Source organism: Clupea harengus, chromosome 23 (assembly GCF_900700415.2).
Source record: "Clupea harengus chromosome 23, Ch_v2.0.2, whole genome shotgun sequence".
Taxonomy (NCBI): domain Eukaryota; kingdom Metazoa; phylum Chordata; class Actinopteri; order Clupeiformes; family Clupeidae; genus Clupea; species Clupea harengus.
Window position 1 is genome coordinate 15,442,185 of NC_045174.1, and position 22,274 is coordinate 15,464,458.

At 43.0% G+C, this 22,274-nt stretch overlaps 1 protein-coding gene across 2 annotated transcripts in view; it reads right to left on the bottom strand.

Moving 5' to 3' along the window:
• Window positions 1-21,933, bottom strand: part of arid5b (AT-rich interaction domain 5B) — a 93,321-nt gene extending 71,388 nt beyond the window's left edge. The window contains exons 1-4 of one of the 2 annotated variants that reach the window (XM_031561420.2): window positions 19,704-21,933; window positions 19,228-19,319; window positions 18,631-18,885; window positions 11,821-12,055 (exon numbers count right to left, since the gene is read on the bottom strand). In XM_031561420.2, the coding sequence (XP_031417280.1) occupies window positions 11,821-12,055; window positions 18,631-18,885; window positions 19,228-19,248 (511 nt within the window). In that variant the 5' untranslated portion in view covers window positions 19,249-19,319; window positions 19,704-21,933. Of the gene's footprint in view, window positions 1-11,820; window positions 12,056-18,630; window positions 18,886-19,227; window positions 19,386-19,703 lie in introns of those variants that run through there. The other variant, XM_012839232.3, reaches the window with a different exon arrangement.
• Window positions 21,934-22,274: the final 341 nt, after the last annotated feature.

Here is a 22,274-nt window from a genome sequence, read left to right on the forward strand (position 1 = left end):
GGGCAGGCAGCCCTTTCTCACTCTCTCTCACTCTCCCTCGCTCAAGCTGTTTGTCTTTATTTTCTCAGGGAGAGAGCTGTCAGCGAAATATGTGTAGAGGATATGAAGACATCCAATCACAGAGGGGCCTCAACATATTCCTATGACTCAAATCGTTTTCATATTTAAATGGGACTAATATACCCCCACTGGTGTTGTCTCCACGGAGCATGAGCGGCCATCTTCCTGAATCGTTCCAGAGAACCTTCCAGAGCAATCCCACCTCACTTTCAACCTGAGACCATCATCATGGCTCCCCCAACAAGCCTCTCTTTCACTGAGCAAATAGAAGTCCTTCAAAGCATATCATATTTTCATTAAAGAAAAATAAAAAAAACACAGAGAGCGAGTGAAGGGAGGAAAATAATGAAAAACAAAAAAAAGAAACCTTAGAGGAAACCTTCTATTGAAACCTTGTGCCTGGAAAAATACAGTACAAGTTTGTTCCCTCAGCTCAATTACCCCAACACTCCAACTGCCTTGTTGAACGGCACACACACCCCACACACACACCACACACACACACACACACACACACACACACACACTTTTTTGCGAAGCCAAAGCCAAAAGAAACAGGGACGAAAGATCTGAGCTTCAATATATCACAATTCACGAAGCGTAGACCAAGGCAGCTCCATACACCCCACCCTCTTCCGAACACCTCCATAATGTTCCCCTTCATTCGGGTTGCCATTTCGTCAAGACCCCCTCGAACGCCCTGAGACACTTTTTCCAGGGATATACCCGGGTGTCGAAAGCGAACCGCCCACCTGTGCGACGACTGCTCGACCTGCCACCTGGCCGTATTTTATTATGCTGGACATTCCATTGTGGCGGTTCAATGCCTTTTGCAAGCTGGCTCCCTATTGGCTCTCCGTAGCCTTATGTGCCCTCCCTAGCAACGCGCCGGATGCTTCTCTAGTGAGGGCAGCAGGCCAGCGGTGAATTGTGGGTTTTATTGATTGCCTGATTGCTAAGTTTTAAAGTGTTTAATTGTCCCTGTTTAAAAGGAAAAAAATAATGTGGCTATGCTACGCAGTTTCCTTTTTTTTCCTCCTTGGAAGGATACAGTTGTAAACATAAACACTGTGAATCATTGATGACAGCACTGAGTAGACTTTGGCTGTCAGATCAAGAATACCACTTTGAAACCAAAAGAATGTTTATCTCTCTCCTAAAGTAATTCACAGGAAAAGTAGACGTGCACACACACACACACACACACACACACACACACACACACACACACACACACACACACACACACACACACACACACACACTCTGCCAACCAAAAGCACAATCTAACCACTAAAACATGATCAATCAACGGCACATACCGTCACAGGTAATACCGCAGTTATTATGTAACCAATATTTGGCAGCACAACCTGTACATTTCACGAGGTATTTTAATAACATGATTGCTCACTTACACTTAAGTCACGGCGTCGGGATTAAGCTGGCATTCTGTTGCATCACCTTCCTGTAATCACTCCACTAATTAACTAGTGACACCATAACCTTTTGAGCGTCCCTGGAGCTAGCAACATTATTCCCTCACTGTCTGCTGGGCGTTGTGTGTGTGTGTGAGTTCTTAAACTAGTGTGTGTATGTGAGCTCTTAAACTAGGGTGTGTGTGTGTGTGTGTGTGTGTGTGTGTGTGTGTGTGTGTGTGTGTGTGTGTGTGTGTGTGTATGTATGTGAGTTATTATATACACATATTATAAACCTGCTGTACTGTGCGCCAGATGTGGGCTTGCCTGGTAAACAGTAGAGGAAGCCTGCTCTCGACCACAAGCTAGAATAACTTCAAATTATTTAATTTGCCTCTCCATGTGCACGCATGGGAGAGGTGCGGGAGTGCCTTGAGAAAGCCTTGCAGCGTGACCTTAAGTCGCTCTGGGGGCATGGCAGCATTGCTGAGGTTAGCATGCTAAAACCACTGTGCTAAGATAATGAAATGAGCCTTATGAAAGGCCTCATTCACAAAAAGCAGGCGCATAAATGCTTAGCCTTGTTCCCAGTGCTCAGCGTTGCTCAATTGTGAATGAAACAGATGACCCGGGTGATCTTGCTAATCCATCTGTCATGAAACACAATCAGTACTTTTATGCGAGGCCACAGTAACCAAAAATGGTGCATTGGTATACATGATCTGAGTCAACGGAAGTACGTGTGTATTTTTAATTAGGTCCAAAAATGGACTTCTCAGAAAAGTCCTCATAACCCAAAATAGTCAATAACGCACAGCCATCATGCAGAAATGTCAACCATCGAGATGGTTCTCTCTTTTTCCACAGACTAATTGATACGTGATCCTTATCTGTATGACCAGGATAAAAAAAAAAAAACACACACACACAAAGTGTCATTCTGCAGAATTTCAGAGCAGCACTTATAAATAAACATGCTGAACATGTTGTTGCCCACAATAGCACTCAGTAACAAATGAACGGTAGTCACAAGCAATACTCCTGCAAATACTCAAGCCAAGGCAAGAACAGAGCCCGACAAAAACAACTGAGATCATCCATTAGAAATGCATTAAAACATCGGTGCACTGTGCAAGAGTTACAATATTTGACCACCACTGTATTTTGGAGGTGAACAATGTCCTGGATTGGAAGGATTTATGGTAGCCAAGCAACATCTCCACAAAAAAAGGAAACAACAGATATGACAAAGAAAGTAGTGTACTTCTAATAGGCAATTTAAATATGCATTAAACGTGGACGCGCGTGTTGAATCGGGTAGCAGAGACAAACCCACATCAATGTCAATGTGATTAACTCTGTGTTTGTTTGGTTTAGAAAAGGGGGGGAAAAAAGATGAAAATGATATTCTAACAAGGCACCCCTCGAAAACAATAGGTGCCTCTCTTTTTTAGCACACGAGTGGGAGAAAATGATTGCAATTTCCACGGAGCAGGAAGAACGGCACTGAAATAATGGCATTACCCAACGAAACCAATTAAAGAGCATTTAGAATCTCACACAAAGGAGGGATTAGATGTCGCGCAGGATAAGAAGATAGTGCGCCATCAATGCGCCATTGTGCTGATTTCTTCATTCGCTAGTCACCTCTTGACAGGAGCCCTATTTTCAATTACTGTCCGAAGAATAAATCATTCATAATTCCACAAGGACCCCCGTCATCACAGTCACACATGCATATTAAAGAATGTTCGCCTCGCCTATCCCTTACAAGCCAGCTGCCTGTTGCTTCCCCTCCTGCCATATTCTGGGTAAGGGAAGAAAATAAAAATAAATGTTTTACCCCGAAATAAACAACAACAAGGGCGCGAGAGTTCGAGCGAGCGATAGAAGCAATCAGTGGCATATTTTATTTATCTGATTGCGAGAGGATCACAGCAGATTCGATAAAATAACATGTCTTCTGTCTTCTGTGTGCATTTAAATGAAAACTGCTCCCCCCCCCCCCCCCTCTGTCTCCCCCAATTGCTGAGGCGCGGGCTGTTTAGGCATTCATGAGCTATTGTATGTGGGAGGGACAGGGGAGGAATGCAGCGACCCTTCCGCACTTTAAATCACTCAGCTGGTGCTTTGTGTTGCTCCTTCAGGCTCAGTGTATTTATTCGCTTACATCCCTGCAACACAGCCCTCACAGACAGACAGAGAGAGAGAGAGAGAGAGAGAGAGAGAGAGAGAGAGAGAGAGAAACACATTCACTCCCACTGCAGTGTAAGAAAATGAAGGCTTGCACAAAATGTGGCTCCATCCCTAATGGTTCCTATTGACCAGGGGGATCAAGACTTGGTGGGGGGGAAAGGTCACAGTGACAACTGTTCATTGCAGTCATGGTAGGGGGGGGTGTAGTTGATGGTGGTAGGGGAGTGACTTAGATGGCTGGCCGGCTGCAGCTGACTTGATACATCTAGTCATGTGGTTTTTTTTTTCCAGGCAGGCAATGTCACTTAAGGTGACACAAGACCAGCGGAGTAAAATATATAGCTTTCACTGTAAGCCCCGGATCAGTTCAATCTCTCGCATTCAAAACATGCATTACTCATTTCCTGACATTTACTGTAGGACAATACAATAATACACATATTTTATATGTATCCGCAAAACCAACTAAATAAAACCGAAAAAACAAACCACTTGTCTTCTTTTAGTGCTCGACTAAACTAATCTGCAAACACTGTGATAAGACTGTGGCCAGGATGAATTTGATTAGTGAATAATTAAATACCCATGAACACAATATTCTTGCAGCATGTGGCTCCCTACTACTAAATAAAACGAATTAGTGCTGCGAATGTCATTAGACAACCCAGTGCCAAATAAGGGATTAATTAGCCTAGCCTATCCACAATGTAACAGTGCAAATTCCGAGACGTTTAATATTTAAGGAAGCCCTTCTCAAGTTACTCAGACAGAGCTATCCACCCCCAACATGGAATGACGGACTTCAGATAATAGCAGATTAGTCATCCTTGCTGAAGAGGGCTTGGCACCACATACCATATAAAGACACTTTGTGCTTTTTTTCTTGCACAGTGAGTGCCCTGAGGTTCAAATGAACAATTGCACTGTGGATTCCTTGAAGGGGGGGGGGGGGGGGGGGGGTGAAAGAAGGGGAAGGGAAGGGAAGGGAGGAGGAGGGGGAGGTTTTTGCAGTGTAGGAGAGGTAGTGGATGTTGTGCTACTTGAAAGGACAGAGCGGTACTGTAGCATTTAACATTTAATTGAATTTCCACTTTAAAATGGAATCAGATTCTTTTTTTCTTCTTCTTCTCTACTACCCCCTACCCCCACCCTCTCCCTTCAAAACACAATCCAGTGAAAACTAATGAACAAATGGATATGTGGAGGGAGGGGGCAGGGGGGTGGGGGGGTACAGTGTGCCTTCCTTAGGGCTGGCCGGGGACCTATTTTATGTTATGGGAGAAGTGGCATTAATAACTGCGGTGTTGTTTCAGAGCCTCGGTAATGGACGCAACAATAAAACTATTCATTTCCTCAAAGGTCAGTCCTCGGAGGCGCACACATTGTTTGACTGTCTTGCAGAGCAGCTATTATCTCCGTGCACATGTGACGGCTGTGGAGTTCACGGGCCGCTGGAAAACTGCGGAAACGGTATAATAAAGGAACAAAAACAAATACGTTTGGACTTGAAACTGAGTGATGATTACAACACACAATCTCCTATTGGCCTCCCCCGCTCCCTTCTTCTTTTCTTATCCTCCCCTCTCTCTTTTTCTTTCATTCTTTCTTTCCTGTCTTTCCTCTTATGCCAAAAGTCTAAATCGGAGAGAGAGAGGGGAGAGGAAAGAAAGAATGAAAGACAAACATACACACACACACACACACACACACTTTAACTTCACCATTATTAGCAGACTAACAGATTTTTTCCAGGCCAGCTCACAATGCCCAGTGCACAGATTTAGCATTGCTGGCACACGTCCACACTTTTAGTCATACAGGGGGAATAACGATACAAGCAGATCAGTGACTTATAATGGACAATAAGCCTGGGCAACGTCAAACCGAGGCCTGCCAATGATCAAAACATGATGGCTGTTATAAACGGAAAGAAAAAATAATAATAGCTTTGAGTGACCTGATACTGTTACTTGGCTGCCACAAATGCAAGTACACTTTAAAAAAAAAAAAAAAGAACTCTTTCATTTAATTAGAGTGAGGATTGCTTGGGCTTTCTTTAATTCACTTCAGGGTGACTGTGTCCAAGAAATACACTGTTTCGCCCTCCTCATTGATTCCACAGGAGACGGTCCTGTTGATTACTTTCTACATTTTGCCTGACTGGTTGTTAGGCACCACTAGAGCAAGGCCCTGCCGGCAACAGCAGCAGTTTAAAATATTAGAGTGCTCTCTCGACGAAATGCATTCACATAATCTGCATAATCATATTCTTTGGGCATGTGAGTCTCAAATATGGGACACAATTTCCTGTCCACAATCACCGGCAGGCAACATTATTTATTTTGTATTTTGTACCTTGGTGGTTGTGTCTGGTATGCCGTCTTTTCTGTTGGTCTAGGCTCATTTTTTGTTGCTACCCCCCACACACACACACACCTCAAGTCAGCACAATATTTGGTGGATGCCATACTCAGGGTGTGTGAAAATAAAGAGAGGAAAAGATCCCTGTGGCAAATCAAGCATGGCATTGATATTTCTCTGACATGAATGTCGTTTAATTGGCAGCGTCGGCTGACAACCTCGGAATGAAAGCAGCCGGGAAAAAAAGAAAAAACGGCCCCCTCTGAATAAATCCAACAGGGGCTCCAAGCCAAATTCAGTTACAACAGATGAATTATCACTCCTCCATTCTCTCTCTCCCTCTCTCTCTCTCTCTTTCCCTCCCTCTCTCCCTCTCTCTCTTTCTCTCCACTGCTCTCAACTGCTGCTGCTACTACTGCTGCCGCTGAGCCACCGACTCTCTGCCAGCAAATAGAATGGCTGCTTCTGCCCGCCACAAATCAACCTGGGTATCTGGGCATGACACCGAATCTGATATCCATTCCCCCGGCATTGGGATGCCGCCCGTCTCGCGAGAAGCAGCCCAGCCCTTCTCCAAAGCGGCAGACAGATGCACGTCCAAAAAGGCTCCCGCCGCAACCCCATTCTGCTCGTTCGTCAAAGACATATGACCGATCCATCAAGCGAAAGGCCAGAAAGAGAGACGGACACATGAATAGATGGATAGATAGATGGATGGGTGGATAGATAGATAGATAGATAGATACACTGGAAGACGTGGAGAAAATATGTACGTACACACATACATAGCTTAATCCTTGGGGGCTGTCAGGACAAAAATAGTGAGCTATGAGATGTACAATTTATTCACTTTGATGGAAAAGGCCACTTCTCCCTCTCTCTCTCTTTCTCTCTCTCTCTCTCTCTCTCTCTCTCTCTTTTTCTCTCGCTCTCTCTTTCTCTCTCTCTCTCTCACCCTGCAGACACTTGTGGATGCAATCTGTCAGACATGCTGTTAGGGCCACTGTTGTTCTGCAGGCCGCAGACACTATAATGGTGTGGGAGCTGCACATCTTCAGAGAGGACAGGATCTGCCACCGATTTTTATCACCAGCTGCTTGTAAGCGGAGAGGCTTGGGGGCCCTATCTCTTGCCTGAAGACACGCTTTCTCACAATCGTTTCACAACTCTAGAAAAAACACCCAAAAGATTAGCTTACTGCTAATATGGAAAAATGCCTTCTGTTGTTCCATTGAGAGAGCATGTGTGAACAGCAATATGTGAATGAGTCAAGGCTTCTGCTAACGGTTCTCCAGCCTTATCTCGTTCCTGTTTTCTTCTTCTTCTTCCTCTCCTTCTTCTTCTTTTTCTTCTTTTTCTTCTTCTTCTTCTTGTTCTTTTTAGACAGCTTTTAATTGACTCACTGGGCATTATGCACCGTCAAAGAGAGTATGATGCCAATTTGGGACTCACTCAGAAACATTATGTCAAGCCTGAGTTAACAGACATGCTCGGCCTGTGACCTCAATCACATTCATGCCCACAGCTTTCAATAACCAGCGGAGCACAAGGTATCAGTTTCCATCTTGGGAATTAGCAACGAGAAATTTATCCCAAAGACAAAAAACTATGAGAGCTATGCTTCATCTGTATTAAACAAAGCCAAGAGCAAGAGAGTTTAATTACTAGAAGAGAGATGCATCAAGTCAATTTACACTTGTTTCCACTGTCTTCCTCTTTTTCTTTTGCTCATTTTGCCTCTCTGAAAACGTGCAATTGTGCTCAGTTGATCTGTATCATTTAACCACAAAAGAATATATATATATATATATATATATATATATATATATATATATATATATATAAGCTGGAAATATATATATAGTTTGTGGTGTGCCAACACTGTGCTCTTTCAATAGACATCTGCAATGGCAGCCTGCAGTGTCTCAATCTGAAAAATAACCCATAAAACTGGCTCCAGGAACCTGCAATACAAGCGTGAAAGCTATTTCTGGAGAATAGGAAACATGACCACCAAGTCACACCTTCTGCTGAGCTCAGAAGCATACACTTAAGAGCCAGTATAGACCAAAAGGGCCTTCCCTGAGCAGAGCCTAACACAACACAGCACTTTTTTCAGAGCTGGCTGCTTACGTACAACTTTCGTGGCAGCCTCACCACAGAGGTTAGCATTCTGAGAGAAATGACTCATAAAAAGGTATCCTCTCTTAATATGGTCAACACGAATAAGGTCACCAATGGAAACAATGTCATCTCAAATGTCACACTGTTCGAATCACATTAGGCAGGGGGAGTTATGATTGCAATTCTTCAATTACACAAATAAGAACTTTTTATAGGAACCGACAGGGAGAGGCATTTGGAGGTTAAGAATATTGGACGTCGAGCTCCGAGGGCTCTTTTTATAGAATACTTGGCATGCTGTGGTTTGAGCAGTTGATACACTTCAAAGGCAGCTGGGCTTAGCGGAAATATGTATTCATAGCACAATGAATTACTATATTGTTAGATATGGCAGAAGGGTGGAAACTGCAGCCACGGAGACAATGCCTACATTATCTGGCAACGATATCCCGGGTAGTTCTATCGAGTGTCACTCGCAGTGTGGATCCTAATGGACAACTCTGCCAGATTAGAAACCTGTCACTTCCCGAAATGGAGCTCAATTGATTCTAGCACAGCTTCGGCCTTCGAAGCTTTCTTTGTATTTCTTATTTTATTCCCCACCCCCCATTCATGTTTTAAACAACAACAACAACAACAACTACAAAACCTTCGATTACTAAACGCCTCACAAATTTCCTAGGAGATAATAAACATTGTGTAGAATGTGTTGAGGTAAATGAGCTATCGTGGCAAATTATGACTGAGGGAAGGATTTATCCCCGCCAACATTGGATTCTTGGCAACCTCCGGCTGGCTCAACTCCATACTTCGCGATGGGGCGTTGCAGACCTGCCTGTTAATTGCTAACCCCCCCCCCACCACCCTCTCATCCACCTCGTCCTTCAGGTGAATAACCACTTTGGGTTTTTTTTCCCTCTTTTTAATTCCGCTGGGCTTCAATTATGGCCGTATAGCCCGTGTTGCCTTTTTTAAAAACGCCAACATGGCGTCTCGTGTTATTTTGCCTGTGACTCGAGCAATTTTCACATCAAATGACGACAGCTCCCTTTTATGCTCTGAGAAGGAGCCGTTTCAGGCGTGTGTCAGAGGAACAACATAGCAGAGGATGAGAGAAGAAGAAGAGAGAGAGAGAGAGAGAGAGAGAGTCATCGCCTTAATTCCTCACTCATTTTTGTAACTAGTGATCAAATGGGAAGTCAGATGAGTTTAGCCAGCATCACTCTGATTTAATGGAATTGAGCACATCAATAAGAAATAGGCCTTTTTGAGAAAACAGGCTGAGTGGCAGTGTGTGTAAAAGTGTGTGTGTGGGTCTGTCAGAGGGGTCTGGGGGGGGGGGGGTCAAACCTCAGAACAAAGTTGACAAGGCTAATTCATGTGGCAGTTTCAATTAATGATTTGTTCCCATCAGCAACACTGTATTTTCAAGTCTTGCCTGCCGCAATTGAAAGCCTAGCCTTTACTGAATGATCCCTTTCTTTCTCTGGGTAACAAAGAAAGCAAATTTGAGAGAGAGAGAGAGAGAGAGAGGGAGGGAGAGAGAGGGAGAGAGAGAGAGAGAGAAAGAGAGAAGGCCTCTGGTCTTCTGCCAGAATATTCCGCTTACCCAGCAAATCTAGAAGTACTCCAAGTAACTGTGTTTAGAAATCCCAACAACACAAATATCACACGTGTGCAGCCTTTTAAAACCAACCTATTATCATTACAACTACATACTCACACTACACAAATATCCCACGTGTGCAGCCTTTTAAAACCAACGTATTATCATTACAACTACATACTCACACTACACATGCAAAATAACAAGGTTACCCAGTTGACACCAAATAAATCACAGCGCTGTTTTTTCCCCCCCTTCACCCATTATTGATTCACATTCACAGCAGCGGCTTCATACAGGGTAATTGACAAAGCATCCATTATTGATTCCTCTATCTAATCTCAGCATAGGAATCTAATGCAGCGGCCAATTCAAGGGCAGTTTAACATTTCGCTTCCACACGCCCCGGCAAAGCTGTATGCAAATTCAGTCACACTGCGCAGAGAGTCAAAGAATCTGCTAGTGCATAATTACAGCGCCCGCTAAATATGTGGGAAGAGCTGTACAATGAGACTCTAGTGTGGCTTTGCAGTATGACTGACTCGGTGTACAAATCTGTGTATGTTTCAGCTATTTAAATTAATAACCACCCATCGCAATGAAGAAGAGTCAGACAGAAACTGAGAATTGGGCTGTAAAATGATAACGTCTTAGTCGCGGATTTGTAGCTTCATTTCTATTCTTACAGAATGACAAGTTTACAGATTCTTGAAATGTTCTCCTTTCGGAGCCAATTTCTTGGCTGCGGGCAGGTATCTGCCTAGCAGGAGCGCTGCCAAAAATGACATATTTATAAGCCCATAAAGCGTGCTCTGCCGCTTTTTATACCCAACTGTGAAGGATTCTGTGATAGCTCAGGCTTGTTACAGATGTATAAGTGTGTGTTGTACGCTTTTAAAAAGCCCTCACCAAGTGGCGCACTAAAGAAAACACTCGCCATTACCCGTTCACTGTGATACACATCTCTCCTCTACTCTTTTTGCTCCCTCCCTTCTAAATAAGCAAATCAAGGTTTTAAATCCTCATTAAAACTGGCTGGGCTCGCTGCCAAATACACAATAATTTCGGCAAGTGCGCCGTTCAAAAATAATGAAACGCGTAAACATAAGTAAATGGGAAGGGGAGCTCTCAGACTGCTGATAAGGGCTTGACAAACACACACACACACACACACACACACACACACACACACACACACACACACACACACACACACACACACACATCAGTAAGCAACACTGCCTCCTCAGGGGCTCTTTCCTGTTGGATGTTGTTAAGCTGCTACATTGTCTCCTGCACTGATACTGAAAACTGAGCTGTTAAAAGTGAACAGGAACACCATGCTCCTCCTTGGCCTGTCAACGCGTAAACAAACGAAGCTCTCACGCTGAAAGCATGCTAAGGTGTTACACACACACACACACACACAGACACACACACACACACACACACACACACACACACACTCACACACACATGGAGACACACCGAGGAAGTAGGGCGCAAATATTTGCATGATTCTGTGATCAAAGTGATTGATTGCCCATCTTGAGAGGTTTGTGTTTTTCCACCTTCAACTGAACAAATGGGGCCAAAGGGGGCCTCCTGTGTATGTAGTTAGCATCCTGCAACACCGCTGCTGCTCACACACCACAGAAATGGAAAGTGTTTTCATGACGTCAATTTCACACTTAGCAGCAGGCACTGAAATGCTAAACAAAACGTAGAAGCTGTTTTCTTCCTTGCTTCCATACTAACTAGACGCGGTTTTCTTCCTTGCTTCCAAACACACTGGAATGAAGTATCCGCACTCTCAAATCTAAATCTGTGCAAAAATAGTTTACTTTGCAAGCCTTCGGTCAGCGACCTTCCTTGCTTCCAAGAAAACCGACTAGTTTATATAAGTACCCAACTATATCACATGTACATACATCAAAGTAACACAAATGCGGTCTAATGCTATAAACAAGTGTGTGTGTGTTTGTGCACGCATGCACATACATGCCCGTGTCTACATCTGTGCAAACCACTCCGCTGTTTACATGAGCCTCTTACCTAGCTCGGCCTTCTCCTTGAGCACGTCTTTGAAGTTGAGGCCGCTGTTGAGCGTGGACTCGCGGTAGCGGTGGAGGGCCTCCCGCTGGCCGTTCTTGCCCAGCTCCCTCAGCACGGTGGGCTTCAGAGGCACGGCCTTCAGGCCCTTCCTCCAGCACGAGGAGTCCCACACCGTCCATTTCACCAGGTCTTCGAGCCGCACGATTACCTTCTCTGACACGGCGATCACCTCGTCCTGGGGGGGGGGGGGTGATAGAGCAAAAAGATGGCTGTCAGTGTTGACTTATGCTTGTGTTTGGGTTTTATCTCATCTTAATTATATATCTTCTCTCGTATACATCACGTTACTACTTACATCCATGTGCATACGCAAAATGATTAGCATAGGGGAAGATTCGAAATTTCTGTGTGTGTGCATATGTGTGTGTTTGTGTGCGTGTGTGTGTGTGCGTCTGTGTGTGTGTCCGTGTGTGTGTGTGTGTGTGTGTGTGTGTGCATGGGTGCATGTGTGTATGCACATGTAACAAGAGAATGCGAGTATAAGAGTATGAGTGTGAGGAGGGAAAAGGTGGCTGATTTGAAGCGGCTGACTCATAAATCAAACAAAGTAATTTTTCAAGAAAAACATTTTTTTTTACCTAAAAAAGACACAGTAGCTCATAAGTCTACCCGGGATCGCATGACACAAAACATCTGTTCAGAGAAAAATAGCCTGATGTAGTTTACTAGATAAAGCAATAATTAAGACACACTCTGGGAAAATAAAATCCTTTCAAAGGCACAAGCTGTTGCCTTTTTCAAGGCACTGGCTCCGTGATTCGCTATTTGCTGATTTCATGAGTTTCTTTTGCTGCGGTATTAATGACCTTCAAACGGCTGCATTGATGAGTGTCCCAGCGGAATAAATAGAATCACTCATTTAAGAAAAAGGGAAACGTCAGGCTTGTGACCTGGCAGTGGATGACATCGGGAGGGGGGAGGGGGGAGGGGGAGGGGAGTGGAGGGGGGAGGGGGTTGTTCTGGAGAACAGATGGGTCAGTTTGTAAAAAGGGGCCTTGATTCCGTAGTGCAGAACAGAAACTCTCACTATTGCTTTTTCTCTTGAACTGCACTGTCGAGCAGATCTGCTATGCTATGCAATTTTGGCCAGTTTCAAGGGGGTGACCCATAAAGGAAAGCTCGCACAGATCACAGGAAATACCTGCACTGCACGCTTTGTATGTGCCCTCTTTTTAAAACTTTTCTTAACCCCCAACAATATTTCTGCATCTCTGGGCAGAACACTCTGTTGCTTTTTTTCTCACCAAACAATGAACTTATCTTCAGGCGATATTCAGCAAGGTCACGTTTCCTCACATACTTAACACTAGTTTCTAAAGACTGTGGAGTTATTTCAACACCCTCTTGTTTAACACAGAACATCAAAGCTATTATGACTACAAGGACTCAAGGCCCATATCTTTGTTCTTACATTCCTTAAATACATCATATAAACACCAGGGCTATTTCAACCCATCTGGACGCTCTAATATAATTGGCTGTACTTCTCCAGTCATAATCAAGCTCATTGCCACAGATCAGTGGTAAACAGTGAACACAGGGGACCACATAAACTATTCACCAAGAGGATAAGTCTACGCCGCTGGGCCTGATCGGATCTGCATCCGGCCCACACATCCAACACTGAGTCACTGGCGCATCCTTGATTTTCCTCTGCAATGGTTGCATGCATCTGTATGCATTCCACGCAGCTTGCACAATGCCCCATGACAATGTCAGAATAACTCTACACAGTCTAAACAACGGCCTCTTATCCGAGTCAACACAAAAATACAACCTGCCTCGACTGCCGAGAGATTATGCACCTTTAAAGTAATAGCCGCGCAGCAAATGGGGGGAGCCTCGTCTATAATAGCCATTTAAAGTGCAAAGGCATCTGTTTTCATGCGGCCATAAAACTAAGTGGGTCAAACACAGTTAATCCCGATGGCGGCACAGCAAACTTTACTATGAGATCATGTGCTTCAGCTCCACGAGCTTTGAAGATCTGACACCACTCGAGGGTCTGATTGAAATATTACTCAGTACACACAGCCATCCTCTCTTTCTTGTTTTGATGCAGATTGATTGGGGGGGGGGGGGGGGGGGGGGGACAAATATCCCCCCCAACCATCCCACCCTCCACATTCAAACTCATACCAATTAAACCCTGGAACCCACCCACATCCCTGTTTGTTTACCTGAGTGTTTCAAATGATGTCCAATTGCATTATCAATTGCATTAGTGGTAAAAAAAATTGACAATTATCAAAAAGAAATTAAGATCTCTTTCATTTAAAAGTTCTTTAGACTGGCACACAACAATCTTCTGCTCGTTACGTGGCTTTTAAAAGCATTTGGGGGGGTTGGGGGGGTTGTTTAAGGGGGGGGGGTTGAGGGGGCATAAGCCCCCGCTGTAAAGCGGCAAGGCAAGTCCCACAAACAGCGTCACGCTGGGAATGTTTCAGTCGACTGATTCAGGGGGTCAGGCCAAGAATTCTCCAGGTCAGCGCGGATTTGTACACCTGCTTGCATGCCTATTGAGTTATTGACCTGGTAACATGAAAAATGTGGTTGGCGGGCTGAGGCGAGGGAAGTCTTTTTTGGTCGAGTTAAAAAGTTAAATGAAGTTTTTTCCCCTTCAATAGCTGATCTCGTCCTGAGCTAAAGTTAATAACTTTGTTATGCCTGAGCCTAAGTCCCTCCCGGAAAAGACCCACTGAACTGCGTAGAAACAGCAACAGGAGGAACTATTTAAATGTTCCTTTGGATATATAAACATGAACCCAACCCTTTCCTGTAAAGCAGGCTTTAGAGACATATCATATAGCTTATGAATTACAATGGGCTTTGAATAAAACAGTTATATAAACTGAAAATCAGTGGTAATGTGGTGAGTAGTAAAATCCCAATAATTCTGTAGTCCTGTGGATTAATGATGAATGTGGTTTGTAAACGGTTGCTATGATCAATAGGAGTTAACTCAAATGGGATGACTTCCAAAGAATTTTCCGAAGCAGTCATGTTCATAATGGTGAAAGATGAACCTGCCTAACAGAAACTGACTCAATTTAACACCCCCGCTTTCTAGTTACATACTTCCCTATTTGAATAATGCATAGCAATGCTTATTACACAGAAGTACTGAGAAAGAAAGAAAGCGAGAGAGAAAAAGAGAGAGAGAGAGAGAGAGAGAGAGAGAGAGAAAGAACAGCCACTTATGTGTCAACCAGAAAACATGTTCAGACTGGTGTTGCAATATTACATGAAGGATGGAATGTTACCTTTCATATGGGAAAAAAAACCAAACACAAAACACACAAAAAGAACTGGCCTGATGATCTAATTTGAACTATAAATATGTTCCAGGCATTCAAAACACAAACATGGCCTGACGCCAAAGCAGCAAAGATGTGCCTGGATTCAAGCCATAGACTTCCTCTGCACTAGCCCCAAGTTGCAAACCTCACTGTTTTGTAATCCAAATAACAGCAAGCACAAAAAAAACTAATTATATATCAATTCCATCGCATGGAGGCTTTTGTAAACCAGTGCAGTGCTTAAAGAGGAAGAAGAGGAATGTCATTTGCATGAGTGAGGGTTCCCAGTTCATTCTCATTCGTCGACACAACATGCAATGGTTATTTGTGTCTATGCAAACTAATGTGAATGCTGTCGCCACACGCCTCAGTGGTAAATGAAATCTGATATGGAATCCATTTATAAAGGACAGCCCCTGGTTTTAGTCCTGCTCTGGACCCACGCTGGCATTATTTTGGGGGTATATTCCAAGCGAGTGCTAACCACAAACTCGACAGCATGCGAGTTATGCCAGCCAATGCAACCAGTCACAAAGCTGACAAACAACCGTGAATGACGAAACTAACCAAGTGTTAAAACCGATGCATGTTTCAATTCACTACCCAACATGTTCTCTCAGTTCCCGTTAGATAAATGTTGATTTAAAAAAAAAATATTCAATACCTTCCTGGGCACTGTCAAAAGTGAAACACCTCTTTGTCACGCTCTTATCTGTCTGCCCTCTTTTAAGCAAACAAGATAATAAAAAAAAAGCCCTTTACACATTTACAGCTATCAGGTTTACTGTAAACCGGTGGGCCAACTCATACAGTGGCAGTTGCTTTCAGGATGCATGAGAAGAAGCTGTTGGCTCGGGCCTTTAGGAGGAAGATACAGTGTGGTCAGCTCGAGAAATATGTAAAAACAACCCCGTGTTCTTAATGAGAGTGTGCTCTTGCCCTCTCCGAGCTCTCAAGTGTTAAGTGTTAAATTCTTGCAGGCCTGCCAGAGGGAGATGACTGCAAGCCTGTTGCTGTTTTAGCCGCTGCTATTCTCCTAATGAATGACTAACTGGGGCCAGAGGGGAAATTACATCACCTGGGTGCAGAAACAAATAGGCATCTGGAAACTGAGTGCCTCCTTTTATCGTGGCAATCATAGCCATTTAGGGCGTACAATCACACACTAAACATTAGCACATTGTCATGCTGAAGTCTTCTCTCTCTCTCTCTCTCTCTCTCTCTCTCTCTCTCTATCTCTCCTTGTCTTGCTGTGTGTGCTCTCCTGGACTCAAAGAGTTCACTGATCCCACAGAACACAGCCATAATTCACCATTTCACAAAGCAATTACATGTCTTAGCCCCAGGCGAGGTTAACACGTCAATACCGACAAGCAAATGAAACAGGGACATATGAGAACAGAAACGCTGTCAACAGAAACGCTGTCTTTCAAAGAATATATATATTGATACTGTATATACACACTAACACATACCTATACAGCACATCTTCTCTCCAGTCATTTGAGTTATTCAGTACAAATGCAAATGTAATTAAACAAGAACAATTTGCTGAGTGCATCATCAGTGGGTTTGCAGTAACTTTCTAGGTGTCAGATTACTGCAGGTGGCCAAGTTGACACTCAATCACATTATTTAGATTGGTCATATGCTTCTCAGTTTTCAAAGTCCATTTAGTTTTTTTTCCCTTCCTTCCTAACCGCAAGATAATCATTTTCCACGTCTTTAATCAGCTTTACAAGCGCATGTGTGTAACATGAGTCAAGGAGCACACAATACCAAAGAATGCTTTTAAAATTCTGGAAAGCGCTTGGCCAAAGTTAACAACTGATAAGTTGGCGTGTATTGCACCATCAGCTGCTGCGCTATTGTACTAAGTATGTCAAAAGTCGACAGAATTGTCCTTGGGGCAAGTAATCCTATCTGCCTGGCTCTTTCTGGATCACCAATCATGTATGCGTAATAAATTTGAAAAACAAATAGTTCGCATTGCTGGTGTGTGGGGGGAGGGGTAGCGGGGAAGCGTTGACAAGTTTAGAAAGAGGACAGGGTCTGATCAACTGTGTCAACATGAGGTTAAGTCTAATGTTTTCTCCTCATTCTACCTCGTTACATTGTGTAAACACAAGTGCGTCCAAGGTCGCCTCAGACACTACAGTTCATATTCGCTTAATAATCATAAGTATTTTGCAATGCAACCTTGACATTTCACTGGTGGTAAAACCTGTTGCTTATTATGAAAAGGAAATTTGACACTCGACTCCTGGGGGTGTTGGGGGATGTACAATAAAAATGTCACAGAAATTCAGTTGCTTTCTTAGTTTGCTACTCTTGCAATAGGATTAAAAGTAGTCATAGAGTACAATACATATGTTTACTCATCGCTGTATTACGCATCGCTTACGAGCGCTGTGGCGTTTCCAAGTAATTGCATTCTGTATTGCAACGCCCCGATGAAGTAGCACAGATAAAGCATTTGTCAACTAATGCGGTCTGGCAGCGAACGAGTTAAATCCGCGAATCAAACGCACATAATTTCTATTCTTCTGCGCAAATTGCACTGGTATGCCTAACTCCGGTGATGTGGAACCAGGCTGCAGCACTTTGACATAATAACCTTCATAAATGTCGTTCTTTCCCTTTAAGGCATCCCAACTGGGCGCTTTATCAAGCTTGCCATGATTAATCAATTCCTACTGACCGAAAGCATTTGAGCGCGTATGGAGAATATGTCCGCTTACAATACTTCTTGTATGAGGAAATGTAGCAGATGCCTGCCCGTGATAATAATGCACCACTGAAACTAAATTAAAACATCGCGCTGACAGTCAACAATCTACGTTTCCAAAGCCAGCTTGGCGTTTGCCTCGTAGACTACATGATTATTTAGCGTTTCAATAGCCCAGCACATTACTGTATTAACTACCTCATGTAGCCTACATCAGCCGATCAAACGACGCTACTAGACCGAAGGCTTTTGATCTACCTTGTCTTTCGTAATTTCCGCACAATTGTAGCCTACTTAACAGAGACATGAAACAAGAGAGACTAGTGTGACAACTTCGCATTACCACATCCGTCTCCAATAATAGTCACCGTGTTATAAGATAATGAGAAGGAACCCCACTAAACAAACAGCCAGCACATTAATCAAATGCATGCATACTAGCGCACATTAACAGCGAGACATAAAACATAGCCTGATTCATTTCCTTATGCTCATATGGTTGCATGCAAGAGGAACTGCGGCCAAATGGCTTAAATGATAGGAAATCATGCTACGTGCGATCCGTCTTTAGGCTGTATCAGAGCAAACAGAAAGCGGACTATAGAAAGCTACATACAGGTCATATTTCATCGATAGCAGTTAAATTGTAAGTAAACGCAGCTGAAGCAGACGGACACAGTACACAGATGAGCAAACAAGATTAAGAAACACATTATTAATCACCTCTCCATGACTGACAGTCCTTCCCAAGGGAGTATCTTCTGGGAGAAAATAAAGTTTGGAGCTGGATAAAAGTTGCTTGCTTGTCCTTTCTTCCCATAACAACTGGAGCTCCGCTATGCAAATCGGATCCCCTGGCTTACATCTTACGAAGAAAAAGTCGCCGAGGGATAATATTCTTGGTTTGCCTTCAAGGTGAAATCGAAATGCCTTGTAGAAAATGTAAGGTCCGTGCAAACCACAAGGTGAGCCTACCCACTGCGGAAACAGCAATAAGTAATTAATTTCATACATTACATTTCACAGTCAACAACCGCATACAGCAAAAGTAAACTCAGATGAAATGATAAAAGTCGATCATAATACAATCGCTACCATGATATTACGTCGTGGATCTACGAGAATAAGGTAGACTAGGCTAAAAGCCATAATACATTATACAGCCTAGCGTATGTTAATTATAAAATATCAAGTTTTGTTTTCTAAAGTTTCCCATATAGATAAAAGTACATAGCACGTTCCACCTACGTATCCGTTTCAATAGCCATTGTCATTAAAATGATAGCAAAATAAAACATTAAGCAGAATGGGTTATAATACCATGAGTGAGTTGGGCTCCATCTCGACGTTCTGAATTGATTAAACTCAACATTCTCTCCAAACTTGTTGGCTTGAATGGATTGCTAACGGTCCTGGAAGGGTATAATATTTGAAAGCACAGTATCTTACCGATCGTCAATATGAAATCGACATAGAAACCAACATCCGGACAAAAAATGTATGGAAATAAGATCTAATATTTGTACAGGACCTGTTGTTATATATTTCGACATTTCTTAAATGATAGTTGTTGATAAAAATCATATTAAATTCCAAATGGTAACATGACGGAGACCTCCATGATGCTGTTCGCCTGTTTGATACAGTTTTTAAAATCAGCTACTGAAAATCGAAGCTTTTTCTTGTCGTTTTCCAAATATTCGTGGAGGTATTATGTGAAACAAATTTGGTTTTATAAATTCAAAGATAGAATAATTGCGCATCCATGCAATATGCATTCGCAATGATTTACTTACCTAACAGGACCTGTGGCGAGGACGTTTGTATGTGTAATAGAAAGAACATTTCCTGCAGACCTGCAGAGATTCAGGGGCGCTCTTCTTCCTATTTCTAGAATGCGTGTACCCTACTGTAACTTCGCTCTGAAATTTACACAATATTTAACCTCTGTTCTGGTTGATGAAGAGGCGACATTTTATTCTAAGAAACAGACGCGTATCTCTTGTGCTGTTGTTGCAACCCTTGGTACAATGTTGCAAATGCATGTTACGTTTTGTTTCACTGGAAGGAAAGAGGTAGTGACGAGCAATGGAAACAGTATGCTTTGAATTGCTGCCATTATGTTTATGAATATGACTCGTGTAACGAGAGTGGATAACCATTTTAAGGAACTCGAGCTTGCCCTGTCTTGCTTTATGTAGGATTGAAACTGTGCCTTTATTGTAGGCTAGGCTAAAACTAATTTGTTTTGCGATCAAGGGACAGGGTCGAAATCATTCTCAATAGTACATGCGCAGGTCTTTGTAGCGAGCGGACGTTAGATGAATGACTAAAGTGTAATAATATTTATTCAAATTCCGATTAAGAAAATATTGACTATAAAATAATTGCAAGTATTGTCACTTCCGTCTAGTCATACTTAGGTGAACGCTTAGGCTGAAACATTCCAGTGTAGAATATCTGTAGCCTATAACAAGTTTTAAACAATAGCCTAATGACCTTTTAAACGGAGTATTGCTGCAGAACATAAGCGACTAACGTGTTTTCGCAAACGAAAGAGGAAGTTGCTAAGAACACATTCTCGTCAGATTAACCAAGACCTGCCTACAGCGGTGACAAAAAAGAAAGTTGGATCACGTTGCATAGCCCAAATTACAGGATGCAACATTAACGTCAGCTATTTTTATACCTTATGCAATGTTTTATCTAATGTCACGGGGAAATGAGGCTTGCTCACAAATAGGTGCAACCATAAAATAGTAGGCTATGTCCTACTGCAACGTATTTTAATGTGATAATAATCAACACCATCATGTTATCGTCTGATATGGAAAATGAAGTTGCGCATTAGATCATATTAACATTATGGAAATAGAGTGCGGGGGGCGTGGAAGGAGGGGGGTGGACAAGCCGAGGCACGCTGAAAATAGACTCGAGTTGACAAGGGCTAAAAGCAAATCAATTCGCAAATAATATGAACGAACAACTGGCCCGATAATGCTACGTTGCATTTGAGCACTTTAAACGGTTTATGTCATGCAAGGCTGTGGTCTACACAACACGCTGCAAAAGTGACTATATAGCGTCACCACCACGATAAAAGACAAACAATTAGTGTGCACTCTGCATCTGAAAGGGAACTGCGTGTTCTAATTTAAGGGCTTAGCAGGAAAGTAGTGCACTGTAGCCTGCGGAGCGCGCGTGTGATCCAAACGACTACTGATATCATAGGCTATATTGGAAGTCAAAGTCATGTTTAAATCAGCCCTCCTTTCGAGTTTGAATAATATGGTATCATTAATATCCGCCAGTGTAATTTGTCGGGAGAGCATTTGGGTCGTCAAGTCACGGCGTGATTAAGCTCTTTTATTTAAGACACTGAGCGGTAGCAAGTGCATTCAACGTCACCATCAATCATCCTTCGGGCGTAAGGCATTATACTAACACATTGACAAGGAGAGGAGGGAGTGTGCAGACCCTATTTCTCGTGCTTCTATCTATTTTTAAGGCAATGACGCTATGATGGTGCTTCCAAGTTTAGCCTCAGAGACATTGTGAAAACACATTTAAGAATTTAGCACATGGATAAGCAGGGTATATGCATAGGCCTATATATGCATCTATATCTCATTTGATGCAATGATGCAATTATGTCAGTTTCTTATCCAAAGATTCATGAACAATCACAGTAAAGAGGGAGGGGTATTTGTATGCACTAAAAACTAAACTACACCATATTGTCTCGTTATGTTCTGAAAAGTGGATATAGCATCTTTACAAGCCGCATTGAAATATTGTGTTCCTTGCTGATTGCTGAAAAGTGTCAGCGCAGTAATAAATGATGATGATAACAGTGCCGGGAATAATTTGCCTTACAGATTGTGTGTTTCAGTGTCTGCCGAGCAGCTCCGGTCTCGCCTCGCCAGTGACAATATGAGTGGAGCAGATTGATAGCCTAATCTTTCCCCTGAGCTGCAAGGAACATTTGCAGTTTGAGAGCTTGTGGAAAAAATTGAACAAGCCTCCCCCACCCCCCCTCCCCATCTCTCTATCTCCTCGCCCGCGCTCTCTTTATGTGTGCATGTCTGCCCCCCACAACCCCGTCTGTCCTTCCATAACTCACTGCACAGTCTACAAGTGAATGGATTTTAGTTGAGTGAACGTGGATGCCCGTTTTTTAAAACAGTTGATTGATCTAACTATTCACATACGCGATGAAAGGTAAATGCATGTCACTCTGTGCTCGACTAGCTAGGACATATTCACATGCAAATTACATTTCAGGTGCATCATTTGCCTGTTCGTTGCATGCACAATAATTATAATTTGTATCCAGTTTCTGTTTTTGATTTAAGAGCGGAGGCATT